This window comes from Centroberyx affinis, unplaced genomic scaffold, assembly GCF_046629955.1.
Source record: "Centroberyx affinis isolate AG114_WGS23_722 - 3 ecotype Tasmania unplaced genomic scaffold, CSIRO-AGI_Caff_v1 ptg002234l_1, whole genome shotgun sequence".
Lineage (NCBI taxonomy): Eukaryota > Metazoa > Chordata > Actinopteri > Beryciformes > Berycidae > Centroberyx > Centroberyx affinis.
The window spans coordinates 335258-352953 of NW_027280531.1; the positions used below are offsets into that span (position 1 = coordinate 335258).

General features: G+C 41.3%; 2 protein-coding genes across 4 annotated transcripts; one reads left to right on the top strand and one right to left on the bottom strand.

Annotated features, from left to right (window-relative positions):
* Positions 1-651: 651 nt before the first annotated feature.
* On the bottom strand, positions 652-10953 carry abraxas2 (abraxas 2, BRISC complex subunit). Of its 2 annotated transcripts, XM_071532701.1 has the most exons (10): positions 10944-10953; positions 10373-10461; positions 9068-9158; positions 7846-7882; positions 7407-7473; positions 6311-6501; positions 5659-5778; positions 5032-5116; positions 4769-4886; positions 652-4287 (listed from the first exon to the last, which is right to left on the bottom strand). In XM_071532701.1, the coding sequence occupies exons 1-10, from the start codon at positions 10951-10953 to the stop codon at positions 3707-3709; spliced, it is 1389 nt and encodes a 462-aa protein (XP_071388802.1). In that variant the 3' UTR covers positions 652-3706. The 2 variants fall into 2 exon arrangements, with proteins under 2 accessions (XP_071388802.1, XP_071388803.1); XM_071532702.1 differs by lacking the exons at positions 7846-7882; positions 9068-9158; positions 10944-10953 and having other exon boundaries at positions 5659-5781.
* eef1akmt2 (EEF1A lysine methyltransferase 2) lies at positions 10431-15874 on the top strand. Of its 2 annotated transcripts, none has more exons than XM_071532703.1 (6): positions 10431-10657; positions 11440-11505; positions 11698-11812; positions 12357-12464; positions 13933-14149; positions 15530-15872. In XM_071532703.1, the coding sequence occupies exons 1-6, from the start codon at positions 10431-10433 to the stop codon at positions 15625-15627; spliced, it is 831 nt and encodes a 276-aa protein (XP_071388804.1). In that variant the 3' UTR covers positions 15628-15872. The 2 variants fall into 2 exon arrangements, with proteins under 2 accessions (XP_071388804.1, XP_071388805.1); XM_071532704.1 differs by having other exon boundaries at positions 10504-10657; positions 11440-11491; positions 15530-15874.
* The last annotated feature ends 1822 nt before the right edge of the window (positions 15875-17696 follow it).

Sequence of the window (17696 nt, forward strand, 5' to 3'; positions counted from 1 at the left end):
CCTCGGTCCTGTGTTAGACAGAGGCAGGATTTACCACCTGAATCTGCCGGCCAAGCCGATTGGTTCGTTTTTCTGTATCCCTTCACACTGACCTATCAGATTCTACGTCTCTCATTCCCAACTGTTAAAAGGTTTCATCAAAGCTGTCTCGGATGTTACAATAATAACTGCAATTCAGTTTCGGGAATCTTTTCTTCTATTCAAGGAACCCGGACAGCTGCAGTACAAACGTGTTTTTGTTCTCGAGCATCGTGATTTGTTGCATCTTTGGCAAGCAACCTCGTGGTATCTCCTCAAAGGGGATAAGGGGTGATGTCATCGTAAAAATACTGCAGCAAGCAGTCTGCAGTAATACATGACAGCTTGAGCAGCAGTTCCCAACGCTGAATTAATAATTCGACTGACGTGCATGATAACTTACCGAGAAGCCGTTGCTAGATTTTACTACATAGTTTAACGAATAATTTACCCGAGGCATTAGTTAAAGTGGACATGTAATAACAGTATATTTCTGCATGGATGCAACTCTTTATTTGTTTACAGGAAAGCCCGTCCCACTTCGACGTGACGTCATTAATACACGACCACTCACTGCACACTTCTTTGCACTGCCCAAGTCCCTACCAATGCCTGCAAGTAGAGATGGCAGGAGCAATACTACCATCATTTTACAGGGTTTATGCTGTTGTTGCTAATTTATGCTCGGTTATTAATACACAAAACACTTAAGTTCTCCTCCACTTTTGGTTTCAAGAAAAAAGGCATGAAAGCAAACCTATACATTCTAATTTTTAGTGTGCACAAACCACTTCCACACTTACTAGAATACTCAATTGACCTGAATAAAACAACAAAGACACGGCATATCACATAAGCATGTCTCATTTATTATCCCCCAGTTTCAGGACCATATTCTCTGTGTGCAACCAAGCAAAACCCTTGGTCTACTCTTGTTCAGTACAGTACATTTCCAGATAACGGCCCAAAAGATAAAGGCTGCTCGATGGGACTTTGTGCTTCAGGGAGAAGGTGATGTCGCAACGACCTCTTTGGGAAAGGGAAGGGTCACCCTGGCCTCCAGTGAGAATAGGCTACATGAGTGTATATTTATGTTGGATCCTAAAAATGCTCACCCTCTCATGCTCTCTACACCACCTCAACCCTCAACTGAGACAGGCTTATAAGTGCTGTTTAAATGCTAACCCCCCCCTCCCTTATCTACTATACATTCATTATTTGTTTCCTCATTATTTATATATATTCCAGTGCTCAAAAGGGAACCATACTTGTGTAACTCGTTGATTTTTTGTCATTTATAAACATTTTGTGATTGTGTTACCATGGGTGATTATTAAGTCAAGTAACATTTTGAGTGCCAGTTCCCGATCAACGATGCATTGGCTTTACACATCAGAGCAAATAAAATGACCCTAAGGCAAAAACATGACATACAACCGGACCGTGAAAAATAAAGCAGTACTAGTTCACAAGGCAAAGCTTCTCCCGCCCCATTTCATCTCCACAAAATATTGTCTTGATCTCCAAATTGAGTGCAACCTGCCTATCACCGTGTTCAACGCCCTCCAGCTGCAGTGCAAGTGTCTGTCCATGTGGAATACAACAGTAGTGTCTAGGCTTGACCTGTTCATGCAAGGAAGGTGTCCTACATTCAGCACCCGATCTCTCCACATCTCTTGTTACCGAGCTCTCTTTAAAGTTGCTGGCCCAGATGTAAAAAAAAAAAAAAAAAAAGGAAGTAATTTGCTGGTCTTTCTCTCTCTAAACAAACGGTCACACGCATCATACTACGTTTGCCTTGCAAGGTCTATCGGTCACTGAGCAGATTCCCTCTGACTCTCTGACTGTACAGTTTATCAACATGGAATTCCAGTTTCAAATAGAGCAAAGCAAGCAAGAAATTTGAAAAGCTATAGTAGCAACTATGGAATATAGGTCCACTTAGAAGCAGTCAATGAAAGGGTTTAAAGTAAAAAAAAAGAAGTCAAAGAAGGAAACTAGATACTATTAGGAAGCAGCGAAGAGGGTTTCAGGCAAGCAAAACACCACATTATATACGGGGAGACATAACTGTAGGACTAAGGGAGTTGGATGTCAATTATTGCAAACACAGCACAGTTTTGGATAATCTTACCCTCAAGAGAGATCTTTGAATGTGTTCGGTGTGCAGAAAGGAGCCTGCAGTACTGTCCTGAGTGGAAGGCACTGTATACTGAATCGAGGTCAAGCCGTTTTCATCACATTATCAAGGTCCATACACATAACGTTGTCCCAACCAAGTCTGAATGCATGGGGCCTACTGTCAGCTATGCCAAGACAGGAAGGTGATGTCTCTCTCTCTCTCGGTTCCCAAGGTTACAATTCACACACTACAGGGGGTATAGGCCTTACATCATGACTTTAATATAGACCAAGTCAGTGAGAAGTGAACGGAGAAGTGGTTATATGGTTACTGTCAGTAGTATTGGAGACAACAAGCAGTGTGAAGTGGAAGTAGCAGCCGGGTTTTTAAATGAAGAACAGACAGATGCACAGTTTCTTGTTTTAGTGGTAGCTCTCTGTGTTGCAGCAGCGGAAGGGAACTTTAAGCATAATATGGTTAGTAAAGCTACAGTACATTGTGTTTGCCCTGTGAACCCCATACAATGCACAAAAGCTGAGCCGAGTTCTGCTCAGGGTGGTCAAAGAGGACTACTCAAGTGGCACAACATGACAGCATTGGTATAGCACAATAATAAAGAAATCTTAAATTTTGTTAAGTGCAGCAAAGCGCATACAATTTCAGTGTTATCCAAGAAGAATGAGATATTGACATCCTTGTCAATCAAATGAGATTATTACCTGTTATTCTGACAAAAAAAAAAAAAAAATATATATATATATATAAAGCACCCATTATAGTAGTGGCAGAGTAAATTTTGTTTGAAATCTATTCTTCATCATCTAAACAGGCAACTGTATGATTCATTAAAGACATTTTGTGGATTGTTTACATGGAAATGAAAATGTAATAATGGACAGTCCAAAAATCAAATGTCAGAACTGTGCAGGTTAACGAAATTATAGTTACATATATATCTCTTTCTTCAAATTAAAATTAAAGTTAACAACCACTTGCCTACTTTGTTAAAAAAAAAAAAAAAAAAAAAAAAGTTTGAAGGCCGCAGAATATTTTCCCTTTGCTTTTCTTAAATAAATTGTTTAAAAGAAGGCAAAAATAGTGCAAGAGGTAATGGTACAAGTGGGTGCTCAGAGTTGGTGATGCACATGTGACACAGAATGATCCAGAGAGAGTGGAGGAGGGTCTGTCTTGTACGGAGCGGGCTGGCCAACCAGTTGGCATGAATTGCGTTGTAACATCCACCTCCGACACTGAAACCAGACACATCCACAATCAAGTGACCAGATCGCCCTAAAAAAAACCCCCACAAAAGAACAAAACACAGACAACTTCTTCCCCCAGTTAGACACTCCTGTTAAGCCTGCAAAGCCTAGCGAGCTTTCCCCTTAAAATGGAGACCAAACTAAGACAAACAGAAATACACACAGCGGAACACCACCTGCGCATGCCTTTCACTTTCAGCACTTCCTTTGTCATATAAGAAATGTCTATCTTTGATTGCTTGAGATGCCCACCTCTCCAGGTGCGTCACGTATTTGTGTCCCTTACACACCTTGTGGCATGCATCTATGAGGTCTGTGAGCCACGAGCGTCCCCATCAGGACTGAGGGCAGCTGGTCGGCCTTGAGCTAAAACGCTGGCAGAGACCACCGGCAAATGAGCGGCTTCGCTCACCAAGTTCTCGTACTCGCTACTATCCTCATCTTCGTCATCATCGTCGTCATCATCATCATCGTCCTCCTGCCCTGCAGCTTGTCTGTCTAGGGAGTCAGAGCTTGATCCGTCCCCGTTGCCAAGGTATGGAGTGCTGGGAGCGGGGACGGGATTAGAGCTGGCACCGAGGCCGAGCCCCAGCCCGAGGCCCAGGCTCAGGCCCATGCCCAGTGGGCCAGGGGTGGGGTGACCTGGAGAGCCCACAGCCTGGGGCCGTGGCAGCAGAGCAGCACTGGTAGGGGAGGAGGAGGAGGAGAGCAGAGAGTCATCCTGGGACAAGAGGTCAGCATAAGAAGGGGGGTTAGGTGAGGTGCCGGGCCGCTCTGGGGCAGAGGGGGTGTGGAAGGCGACCCTGGACAGGAGAGAAGTCTCAGAAGGTTCTGTGTTCTCCTCTGAGGTGGGATGAGACTCTGCATTCTGGGCCTCCCGCAGCCCTGAGGGACAGAGGAAGATATATAAGAAGACTGGTAAAAGGTCACTGGTGCAGAGTAAAAGTGAGTGAATTACTGCACAAAATGTGAGCATATAAGGTCAAAGCATATGAAGTTTGACAGGTTGACCGTCTGATGAATTATAAAAAGCTCCTCAGGGGTGGGGCCTCACCAAAACTGTATTATTACTGCACAGTATGCATTATATTTTAATAGGTGATTCCACTTTTACCATACGATATGATTGTGTGTTGAATGCTGAAAAAAGTGCTGTCAGCTGTAACTGTTTTTAAGATGCAAAACAAATCTAATCTAATCAGGATCCCTGAAATACTCACTGCTCTACTTATGGCAAAAAGGCATGCTAAGATTAATACGATCGCAAAAAAAAAAAATCTTTGCTGAAATTGATCATAGGCCAGGATGCATTTGGAATTTAAGTGTGAAATGACACCGCTTTATGAGATCCCAAACAGTTACATACTTCTCTCCTCGTCTGCTGTCTTCTGTTTCCTGAGAGCAATTTGTTGTTTGAGTTTGTTCACATCCTCCTGAATTTTCTCCTTCACACGTTCACTTTGTTCCACCTCGCCACACACAGCCTAAAAACAAGAAAAGGGAAAAATATGAAATTCAAGGATCTTTCCATGAGTAATAATCCAAATAGTTATCCAGAAAAGCAAACGGTTTCATTTATGGTGTAATATCCCTCATGCAAGTCCATTACACATCCATTATAGGACTCACCTGCACTTTATCTTGTAGTGCACTGTAGACTTGGAATATCGTTCGGATATCCTTCATCACACCGTCTTTGTCAAAGAATTCAGCCCTGGAGAGATTCCATATTTCCATTACAACATTCAAGACATACAATAAAACCAACACAATGCAAACTCACATATGTGTGACCCAGTTTGCTTCAAAGATCATACATCAAGACACAAGAGGCACTAAAGCAGTACAGGTGCATGTTGGTTAAATGATGGATGCTCGCTATATCAAAGCTTGCAAACAAATGCCACCGACTGCCAAAGATATCAGTTGCATTAGCTGGAGTGAAAATAGAGTGATCTTATCAGGACCTGGATAGACCAGCCTGGCTAAATCCCTTTAAGTCTAAGATGACATTGACATCATAGCATTCAGCCCAGCTGAGACAGAAACAGTGGGGCTAAGTTTAGCCACAAAGACACAGAAAAACAAACATGGGAATATGCAGGCTGTCAGACACCCTCCTTCCGGCTGCCCACATGCACCAGCATTCACCCACAAATCCATGCAAACATTACTCACACAGTGTCAAGTGTAAACTAGGACTCTTGCGCATGTACATGAAAACACCCACACACACAGTTGGAGTCCCAACCTTACCCGTGCTCTTTGATGACCTTGGCGTAGTTGAGTGAGGTGTTGGGCACTGAGGACACTTTGTATTCCTGCTGGCTTGTGTTGCCTAGGTTGGGGATAGTGAGGGTGATCCTCTGGTTGTACCTGCTGAGTGGAGAAACACATTTACTGACCAGACATAATTTGACAGGATACGTACGAGTGCAGCTACTGGAAGTACTGGAAAGCAAATAAAATGTCAGAGCATATAGAAATCACGTCAGATTTGAGAAGAAGTCGACTGGTGCATTAACGTAGACGATAATGCCTTTTATATATTGATACAGTCCACTTTCTCAGTAGTGGATGGATTGCTGCTGCAAGCACACAAAGCCTGGAGGGTCAAACAGTAAACCGGTGTGACCCTTACACAGAGTGACAAGGCTGCACATGTTGAGCAGTAGTGCAGGAATGAGCCAAGAGGTCAGAGGCTCAACAACAACGGGCCATATTTATTATATTGTCATATGTTTGGCATGGTGAAAGATAATGAAACCCTGAGCTGAAGTATTTGAAAAATACTTTTTGTACAATTTGTACTTGTTTGATTAATGTGCCGTGTGTATGTGTGTTCTCATTTTGATCAAAATGCGTGTGTGTGTGTGTGTGTGTGTGAAAATGTGCACGCAGTCATTACCTGCGGTTAGGTCTGAAGAGCACATACTCCAGAGCGTGTGTGGAGCTGTTGGCCGTGGAGATGAAGCTGAACAGGAGGAAGACGAGGTCAGGTACGCCAAGCAGCTGAGTCAGCTGTTTGTGGATGATCTGTTCCCTGAACGACATCTGCTGCTGCGTGTTCCTCCGGAACCGGTACCAGCCAATGACGTTCTACATGGACCAAGGACACAAAGGTGGTCATTTAAAATCTGTCTAATTAAGAAGAACCTCACAAATCCCTTTCGGGACAGAAGTTACATGCATTTGAAATGCTTTTAATTAAACAAGGAAATGTCACAATCTGAACACAATTAATAGAATATTATTTTTGACTAGGGCTGCAACTAACGATTATTTTCATTGTCGATTAATCTGTCGATTATTTTCTCGATTAATCGATTAGTTGTTTGGTCTATAAAATGTCAGAAAATGGTGAAAAATGTGGATCAGTGTTTCCCAAAGCCCAAGGTGACGTCCTCAAATGTCTTGTTTTGTCCACAACCCAAAGATATTCAGTTTACTGTCATAGAGGAGTAAAGAAACCAGAAAATATTCACATTTAAGAAGCTGGAATCAGAGAATTTTGACTTATTCTTCTTCAAAAATTACTCAAACCGATTAATCGATTATCCAAATAGTTGGCGATTAATTTAATAGTTGACAACTAATTGATTCATCGATTAATCGTTGCAGCTCAATTTTTGACTCACTACAAATTTTGTTGTCTATGTTGTCTTGTTAGGCAAAATCTTGAGCTCATTATTTTGAGGCACAGTTAACTAAGGTTCAACTCTACTTATATTTCCTGATACAACAATCAACATCACACATTTATTTTGAAGTCACTAAATAGATTAAAATAATAGTTGAGAAAAAAAAATAAGGTCTGATATCTTAAGACTAAATTTTAGTCTATCATTGGCCTAAAGGTAACAAAAGGACATCACTGAAGATGTTCATTAGATATTATTGTGTGGGTAAAATGTAGCCCACAGACCTCAGTCAATATAATGCACTGGTTAAAAAGACAAACAAATTTTGAGTGTTCTCAGGCCAACAACAAAATTCATACTCACTTTCCGCCTATCTTTAAGAATTCTGTAAAGATTTTCTTCATTGACTTTGCCGGCGTAGTCGTAAAAGCTGGAGAGAGAAACCAAAAAACAAGTGAGCTTAGACTCCTTCACCTCTGCTCCTATTCCTCCTCCGTCTTAGCTTACTCATGTCATGTAATCTTGTTGGATGGAGCCATCTACTGTCCAATGACAATTAATTCAGGCGACAATACCTCTTGAAAAGTATCAACCAGGACACCAAGTAAAATATTACATCAATCTACTTTACCTTTCTGAACATGTGTTACAGGAAGCTTTTTCTATCAGGTTTTCCAAAACGAAAGAGTCATAACAACGACATTTCCACAGAGTGGCCCTTCATGTCCTCCTACAGAGGTAGCCTATGTGTGCACAACAATCAAAAATATTACTTGTTTAAGAGTAAAGGCTCATATCTTACCTAAACAACTGTGCACAAGGTTCATGGTTATGGATTTCTGTTGGAAACAAATGGTGACAAATGTTTGAATTATATAGCACAATGTCAGAAAATGTATTAACACCATATAAACACTAAACCTGAACCTGCAATGCAGAACTGCTTCAGTTACCCATGACATTACACTGGTTTATAGTGTACTATTGCAATGTTGCTTACAAACCACTCTTATCTTACACACTTTACAAAAGAGGTCATTAGCATACATCTGCACATATCTTTGAAGGACTTTGAAGCAGAAAGACAAGTGCTCAACAAAAAGCTGGTTATCGACAACACAGCTAATGCCCATTTTCCTTCCCACAGTTGGATTTCATACACAAAATCAATCAAAACAAGCTTCTTGTGATTGCACTGTTAGGGCAGATGAGAAATTCAAGAAATCGGATCACTGAGCTATCCAGATAAACTGAAAAAATCATTATAAGCCATTGTAAATGTTTTGAATATTTTGTCCAATTTTTGTCGTTGATGACGTCCTGTAGCCATACTAACTGATGATCACTCATTCTGACTTGCAAGTCATTTCAAGATTAGTTATCTGGCTAGCTGAGTAATTCTGTTTTTTTTTCTACTTTAATTATCTCCTGTAGACATCAGTCTGATCCTCGGAGTTGGTTATGTTGACTACTTGGCTGTACAAGATAAGCACAAATATGTAACAAATGTATCTAGTATGTGATTATGGCATGCAATTTGGTAAAGCACCTACATCATTAAATGTTTATCTGTTCAACACTAATAAGTAATTTACAGTCTATAAAATACATGTGTACTTCTAGTCTGTGCTGCACTACATGCCAGCATTATGACTTTATGAGTGATGCCCCTTTTAAATAGGTGTGAAAGGATCTGCCTTGGGCCAAACGGCAATGATGCTCACATTGGAATCAAGATTACACCGTGATCCTGTGAACTCCTTTTTTCTGCACCAAAAGAGGTAAATGTTGACCCTGCCAAAGCCCATGAGTGGAGAATGCTAAGCCATAGGTGAAGTTACATCCTGACATTTACGTCTTCAGTGCTGAATAAGAGGCCAATTTGGTCTTAAACCTGCTGGTCGAGTTTAACAAAATTCCTCAGAAACTTATGTAAGTAGTCACAGACTAACATTATTCAGTAGCCACTTATTGCTTAACAGGTTGGCACAAATTCTTTGCATTGTGTATAAGTCAGGCCTTACCTACTACCTGGAGCAATTCTGCACTGCTGATCTGTGTGTCACTGATGCTGACAGTCTCTTCTTGCCTCACTTCTCCTAACAGGAAGCCCTCCTGTACAAACACATTTTGACAAAATTGTAGTTAAGCAGTAACTTATCTGGGATAAGATACAGAATCAGGACCTGCCAGATGGAGAATCCTTTCATGTAACTGCTTTGAATATGATTCAGTGCAACTATAAGAAAAGTATGGGTATCACAACTATATCATAATCAGACAGATTCTGTGAAGCAATGTGAAGTAACGAAATTAACATTTTATTCTGAGTAAATAACCACGCTTGTTTGGTAGAAAGCCGCTTATTTCTAACTAGCACTTAGAAGTGACACCAGCTGACCTAATGGTAAATCTCCTAGTAAACAACTGCGGGTGTCTTGTTCTGTCTTTCTATGTAAGGAATGCAGACAAGCTTATACAACTATCCACCTGCCTGGCCTGACTTGTGATACTCTCAGTGACAAGAGGAAAAGGCATTCTGATAGAGTTAACTTAGCTTAACGACGAAAGTTAACTCTAAACAATTATGAAAGTTTCCTCTCCCATATGCAGGCCACAAGGCCCTTCTCTTCGATCGTGTGTCCCGCAACCTCTGCAACAAGCTAAAGCTACAAGATACAAATATGTTAAAAAGCGTCCCAGTCACTTAATTTGACAGGGCTAACTTAGGTAGCAACTAACGTTAGCTGGCTAACTGGCTAACCTAGCTATGCGGAAACGACAAAAACACAAGAGACAACGTTACATCGTTAGTTAGCTATCTGGGTTAACGTTAGCTTCTAATGTTTTATGACACACTCGACAGACTATCAGATAGCTGGTCGAGATGATTGCACATGTTATCGACACCGACACACGGAAGTCACTTGACTTGGCAGCTTTGCTAGCCTGCTAAGTAGATAGCCACTGACTATTTCCTGGGACCCAAAGTTTCCATATAACGTTTGCCATTTGGCGTAGCTGATATGACAAGTATCGCTGTTTGTAGCTTGAGTGTAATAACTCGATACCTTACTCGAAAACAAACTAAACCCATGCGATTAACTAAAGATCACAAGTTGTGCCTACATGTTGTTGTACACTGTCTGACTAAACTATCACATGCCGGTATATAGACGTGACCAATACCAGCTAGCCAGCAACAGGATGATGACACAGGAAAACAACACAAACTAACGGCGTAGAGGAACGATCAAACACACCGCTGAGCCCCGCACACAAAAGCAACCACTACACCTTAGTCTGCCAACAATATTTTCCACACTTACATGATCGGCGTTGCTGTTTGCGCTGTGATAACACACAGAACTAAAAGTATAACCCGAAATGGATGCCGCCATGATGGAAACATCCCCATCTATCCCACTGCCCCCTGCGGTTGCACGTTCCTCAAGCGCAACTTGTTGTGGGAACTGTAGGCAGCGACCTGCCAGTCTCGCCAGCATGGAGGCTGCCACAGAAAGCACACATGGTTGTGGAAACACCTCGGAACCAGAGGAGGACAGAGGCCCGGAAGATGATTTCAGACCCTCAGAGCTCGGAACGAAAGAATAGTAAGTGCTGTGAATGGTGACACGTAACGTTAGCTCAAATGTAGATAGTTTCTGGCCCAAAACATAACAGCAAGTAGCTTTCAATGTAGCCACGATACGTAACGTGCCGTGCAGTTTTCTCATGTACAGAGACAACGTCAAGACACAATTTATTAAACAATCTGTCAATTGATTGTGATTTTGTTTATCGGCAAAGGTACATATCCCTTAAAATATATCTCAAGACCTTTTCTGTATCCTTAGGAGCCACTCTTTAGTTCGGCATTAAGTTCACACTGCTCGCTACCGCCCACCATGGTGTATTTTGGTAGAAGAAACAAAAAGATTGTTGAAATTGTATTGAAATAAGTGCTGATGTATGGATGGTATACATGCCGAATTAAAGAGTGGCTTCTTTAGTAAAAGATACATAGATTTAGCCTATTTTTATTATCTATGTAGTATGTACCTTTGCTTATAAGCAAGGTCACATTAAATTGCCACATTTTTGAATGGAGGTTGGCGTGACGTTCTCTGTATACAAGAGGGAGCAACACAGACCTTTCAACGTTGATGCACAGGTTTTACTTGACAGACAGCGAAACTTAACAACCCTAACTGTGTGTTAGAGTTGTTGAATACGCTGGGGTATTTACCAAAAAAACGCCTCTTGTGTCTTTTGCAGTTGACAACGTATTCTCATTTATTGCAATTTGTCTGGTTTCTCTGACTTGTATTGAATGTCATCTTCTGTGCTTATTTTCTTTACTGGACCAATTGTTGCTGACTGCCCTCTTCTGCAGCTGGGATGATGCATATCAAAGAGAACTGGAGACATTCAAAGATATTGGAGATGTGGGTGAGATATGGTAATGGGCCTGCTCTCTGACACATTCTCTCTTTACAAAATGCATGCTCTTTGTCAAAGATAACCACTTGTCATAGCCTAATAAGAAAAGCATAATGATTCATAGCAAGAGACTTGATTGTGCCTGTATTACTGGTGTCTGGCAATAGAATATTTAATTACTAAAGTCTGTATTTTTCCATCTTCTTGTAAGGTTTGGTGAGGAAAGCATGGACCGTGTGCTTCGATGGATGGACAAAGCCAAGATCCCAGAAAATGCTGCGATTCTTGATATTGGCACCGGAAATGGAGTCTTGTTAGTTGAACTGGTGTGGAGTAAAAATAGATCTGGGGACTATCATGATGTTATTTAATGCGCATTTAACTGAATGTTTATAATGGGTAATTTGTAAATATAATCTGGGATCATGGTGATGGCCCCGTTCACAAACTTAAAAACTTCCCATTTCTGTGACAGTTGATTAGAGCTGCAACAATTAATCGATTAGTTGTCAACTATTAAATTAATCGCCAACTATTTTGATAATTGCTTAATTGGTTTGAGTAATTTTTTAAGAAAACTAAGTCAAAATTCTCTGATTCCAGCTTCTTAAATGTGAATATTTTCTGGTTTCTTTACTCCTCTATGACAGTAAACTGAATATCTTTGGGTTGTGGACAAAACAGGACATTTGAGGACGTCATCTTGGGCTTTGGGAAGCACTGATCTACATTTTTCTGACATTTTATAGACCAAACAACTAATCGATTAATCGAGAAAATAATCGACAATGAAAATAATCGTTAGTTGCAGCCCTACAGTTGATAAGCCCTGTTTTTTTTATCTCCTTTGTTTTTGTTTTGTGTGTCAAGGCTAAACATGGATACACAAATCTTACGGGTGTAGATTATTCTGCAGCCTCGGTAGAATTGGCCAGAGGAGTTCTGCAGGCCGAGGACTTGACTGCTGTGATTGTGAAGGTGGGTTCGTTATATCTACTGGATATCTTTTCCAATTGTGATTTGAAAACTTTGTGTGGATAATGAGACTGGAATCATGGAAACAGGCAGGCCAGTTGGGCATTCGCATTATGGCAGATTATGAAGTATAAATGATTGGCACTGGTGTTTATGTAAACAGGGGGAAAAGTGCCTGACAGTACATTACTGGTGACACTGATACTCTTATTTGATCAAGAAATATGTCTTGAATTCCTCATTAACTGTAGAGCTATGTGCACAAGATGAATCAACATTTCCCACAGCACTTATATTCACTCCACTTCAATGCTGTGATATTATGTTTTAGTGCTTTGGGTCTGGTGGATCCCTGGCCATGGACAAATCAGCCATTGATAGTTAGCCATACATTAATTCCCTTCATCCCTAAATGCCAGTGATACAATACAGCTTTCAGCATACAGAGGGCCTACACCCTAGCTTGGGGCTGAAGCAGCTAGAGGAAACTCTGCAGTGTTTACCCTGTGGGACAGCAGGAAGGCCCTGAAAGTGATGGAAGTTTGCCCGGCATTTAGATTTAACCAGCTCAAGCCCCAAATGAATTGGCAGGATTTAACACATCTGCTAACGTATACATGCAAGAAAAACAGGTTTTAAATGCTGGTCAGGCTATAAGGAATGTGCCGATGAGTGAGTTTTCCTCCCTTGTGTGCATATACAGTTGCATATAGGTTATATGCAACACACACCTATGAAGGTGTGTGCTTTGCTTGGGCAGAGAGCCTGCTGTTGAAGTCAATATTGACCTTAGTCTGCCAGTGGCTGGACTGGGGTAGCAATGGTGTGTGTGTGTGTGTCAGATGGTATGTTGGCATCTTATCCATATCCCCAGTGTAGCAGAATTCTAAAATACTTTGTGTGGATGTGTGTGTTGTTGTGTACGTATGTAGCCTTGAATGGAATCTGGAGGAGTGTGAGGAGTTTCAACCACATGATAAGAAAACTTCCCCCAAAGGTCATTCCAAGTGTCACATCTCTGTCCAGCTCTGTCTCCATTTCCTCTAGTTATTTTCTTCCACTGTTGTGACACTTGACCTTCCCACATCCAGCCCTCAACGTCTTCCCAGTCTTTCATTTTACAGGCCCACACACAAGTCCAAATCAAAGTCAGGCAGTCACACCAACTTATAGACATTTCTGTCTACAGTGAATCACTGTTGACCCTCCTCGTAAATCTCAAATCATGTGACCCCGAGGTGGTGATTATGTGGCTCTTTGGCTCACCCCAGAGATCTAGTGTTCTGCTCTCTGTCTGGATAAAGGGGTCCTTTCACTGCTGGAAGGTCCACAATCTTCACAGTGGTGACATTAACCCCTGTCATGTGGGCAGCTGGAGTTTAGTTGTAAAGCAAACCAGTGAGGTATAAGACATTCCAGCTTGGCTGATGCCGAAAGATTATGTTAACATGTTACTCTTTCTTCATTTCAGGAGGTGGACTTTTTGAGCTGTTCTGGGGAGCTGAAGGGTTTTGATGTCTGCATCGACAAAGGAACGTTTGATGCCATAAGCCTAAACCCAGACAACACAAATGAGGTCAAAGCACGCTATGTCCAAGCACTAAAAGATGCACTTCAGGAGGAGGGATTCTTTGCCATTACTTCCTGTAACTGGACAAAAGAGCAGCTGCTACAAAGGTTCAGTGAAGGTGAGAGGAAACTCAGGGGGGGATCATTGATCTAATAAGCTTTTTAAATAGCAACTTTGAGACATCCTGTGGTGTAGTAAATGTGTGTTGGTAGCTTAAGGCCTGTGTTTTTGGAAAGCAAGGCTTGGCCTATATGATCAGTGACGCCAAGTGCGCAACCATGACTGCTTCTGACACTGCTGATGTTTATGATAGTGTGCAGGCACTGTGATGTTTATAGGCTTTATGACTGAAGTGAGACTAGCCATTCTCAACCTAGACCCTATTTTTCTATAATTTTCCATCATGCAGATCGATTGTGACAGAAATCTCATCAATTGCTTCAGTATAGAGCTACTTATGTTTTGCTTGCCAGGGTGTGTGGCTGTCCAATACAGTCCTACAGGACCAGTGGACACTCCAGGAATCAACCCCAAAAATACCCAAAGCATGTCTTTTCAACATATTGACACACACTCTGTAATGAGACATTTATGTATTTAATTTTCAGTTTAGCCATGACTCGACCACTTTAACAATTTTGCACTACTTTACACAGTGGCACATGTAGCTGGCTGGCAAGGAAGTGCTAAAGCAAGTTGGAATGAAAACTGTACAAGAAAGTCATGACTATACATCATTTTCAGTTGCATCTTTTTACCAACATGTGTTAATACAGAGCAAGAAATCATTGTGTTGAAAAAGACATGCTTTGGGTTTTATTTCTGGAGTGTCTATTGGCTCTGTAGGACTGTATTGGAGAGCCGTGCACCTGGCAAGCAAGACGTAGGTAGCTCTATTGTGAAGCAATTAACAAGATTTCCGTCAGAATCGATTGTTATGATGGAAACAGAAATGGCAGGAAAGTGGCAGGAGTTATGCTTTTAATGCCCATCAGCAAGGATTACAGTTGCGTCTCTTTGTTATGTTACATATTAATATTTGGTGGTTTACATTGGTGTGTGTCCTTTAATCAAAACACACGCTGTGACACAAGCGAGACAGTTACCTGGCGGGTTTTCAAGCTGCAGGCAACAACAAAAGCAGCCTTGTAAAGCCAGTATTTAGGCAAGCTTCCATTGGCTGTCACTCGTCTCGGTGCAAGTCAGAACTGTGGAGAGCCTGCAGGGGGCCGAGGGGCCGCGAGAGCTCATCTGTCACACTGACAGCCTGTCTTCTCTCGGCCCAGGGATGCACCACAGATGGTGGATGGATGGGTCTTGCCTCGCAAACCTTTCCAAACCACTTTATAGCCGGGGTCAGCAAGATAAAACTCTAGGCATCTATGTGTAAGGCGACATGTTGCCGCTCTACAAACTTGGATGCAGAACAGTGAAATCTTGCGTAGTCTACATCATGCTTGTTTCTTAACCTCCACATATTTTCTGTGTTGCCTCATAGGATTTGAGTTTGTACAGGAGTTACCCACACCCCGTTTCCAGTTTGGTGGAAAGACAGGCAACTCTGTGACAGCACTCATCTTCAAGCGACTACATTGATTCACACGATACCAGAGGATGTCATTTTTTTTTATTTGTTTCCCCTCAACCCCCTTTTTTTGTTTTATCACAGGAAATCATACGATCTGTTCACATAAAAGACTTTTGTAACAAGTGGCCTGCTCGTCTTCTTGATTGAAATTTGTTCTCTACGTTCATTACATCCTTTACTTTCTTGGTGCCATATTAACTTTATACTGATCTATTGTAAATGCAATTGGCACCTGTTTGAACAGACATCTATTGAGTTATAATGTATTTTTTGCAATGCATTCATCAAGCAGAAAATAAAGAAATTGGAATGGAGACTGCAACCAGTAAGATTACATCTGCATATTTCATTCAGTTTCAGGACAAAGTACTAAAGTATTTGAAGAGATGCACAAAACTGCAGATGAAAATTGGCTCTAAGCTAAATCAGGTACAATACAGCAAATGGTAACAGTTATGTTTAACATTGTACATGGTCTGTTACAAATAAATTAAATGAATAAAAATCTGAAGACATGCACAATATGAAAAGGGATATATGATTAACAACATTATTTGACATGAAAGTAAATTAAATATAGAATAGTATTGAAGTTATTTGCTATCCTATAACCTTTGCCTCTAAAAGATTCAGCACAAACTTCTGTAATTGCTGTTGGATCGGAACACAAAGCTACAATCCATCCTGTTCACTGAAGAATATTAATTTCACACTGGATATATTTTAAAATATCCTTCCAGGGTGGGGCGCCCCGGTGGCTCACCGATTAGAGAGCGTACCATAAGGCTCAGTCCTTCCTGCAGTGACCCGGGTTTGAATCTGGCCCGCGGTCCTTTGCTGCATGTCCTCCCCTCGCTCTCTCTCTCTCTCTCTCACTATATCTGTCCAATAAAGCATAAAATTCCAAAAATAAATATCATTCCGGGGAAAAATCAGCAAATCAATTGAATAAGCTTTGAACAACACAAACTGCTGATACAGAAATAACTTGAAATTTAACTTTGGATAACATCAGATATTTTCACATGAAACCTTTCATCTCTGATTAACATCAATTTCTTCTGGGCCTTGAAATAATGCTGCCTTGACGTAGGCTCCTGTGTCCTGTGGCATCAGGAGACTTTCATATTTGAACTCTTCACCCTCGTGCACCCACTTACACCCACTTGACTGTAATCTTATTTACCCAAGGCTATTTTGCGGTTTCTGCTGTCTGTTTTTGCACAAATGGTAATGATATACATGTATCTGTCTGTCTATCCATCTATCTATTTGTCTACATATGCCTGTGTGTCTAGTAAGATTTATTACCGTCCATCCATACGTCAGTAAGATCACTTCTGTCCCACTTCCATTTCCCATTCACAGTTTTCCTCTTCAGTTTAACAGTGTAAGTGGTTCCCAAAACTGCCATTTTTCTATCCTACCAGGTAAATAAGTAAGTAAAACTTTATTGATATAGCACTTCACAACAAGAAGATAAAATAAAGAATAAGAGAAGACAAACCCTTAAAAGCTATCTTAAATAATCAGATTCACCTCTCATCCCATGCGTAAAATAGTCCCTGATGAGATGGCTAGAATGAAACCCAGCAGGCCTCTGGGACTGAGAACCACTGGAATACACACAGGGCGTGGATTCTGTGGAAGAGAAGATTGTCTGCCATTTCCTGTCTCAACACCCTGTCATTAATAACTGCCAACCTCTGGGTCCCTAATTGGAATCTGGGCCAGTGGCCCAATGGGAGCAGTCGATGCTGAGGCACGCTGTTGAGTAAACACATGCAAGCTTTACAAGAATTACTGCCTGGAAATTTACAAGGCTCTGGATATCCTGCCTGGATGTGCATATTATGCCCACGTTTACAACTCAAACACAGACTTTCCCATGAAATGAGATATTGCTCCAGCTCAATGAAATATCCTCTCCCTCACTGCAATCAGGATTGTTCCCATTCACTCCCTCTCTCTCTGTTCGAGACAAGACATCTTGTTAGGCTTCTTCAAACAGCTCTTGTGTCTTTTGCACAGGAACAATGCCATTGTTCTGCATGGTTTAGATTGCATTATGGACTGA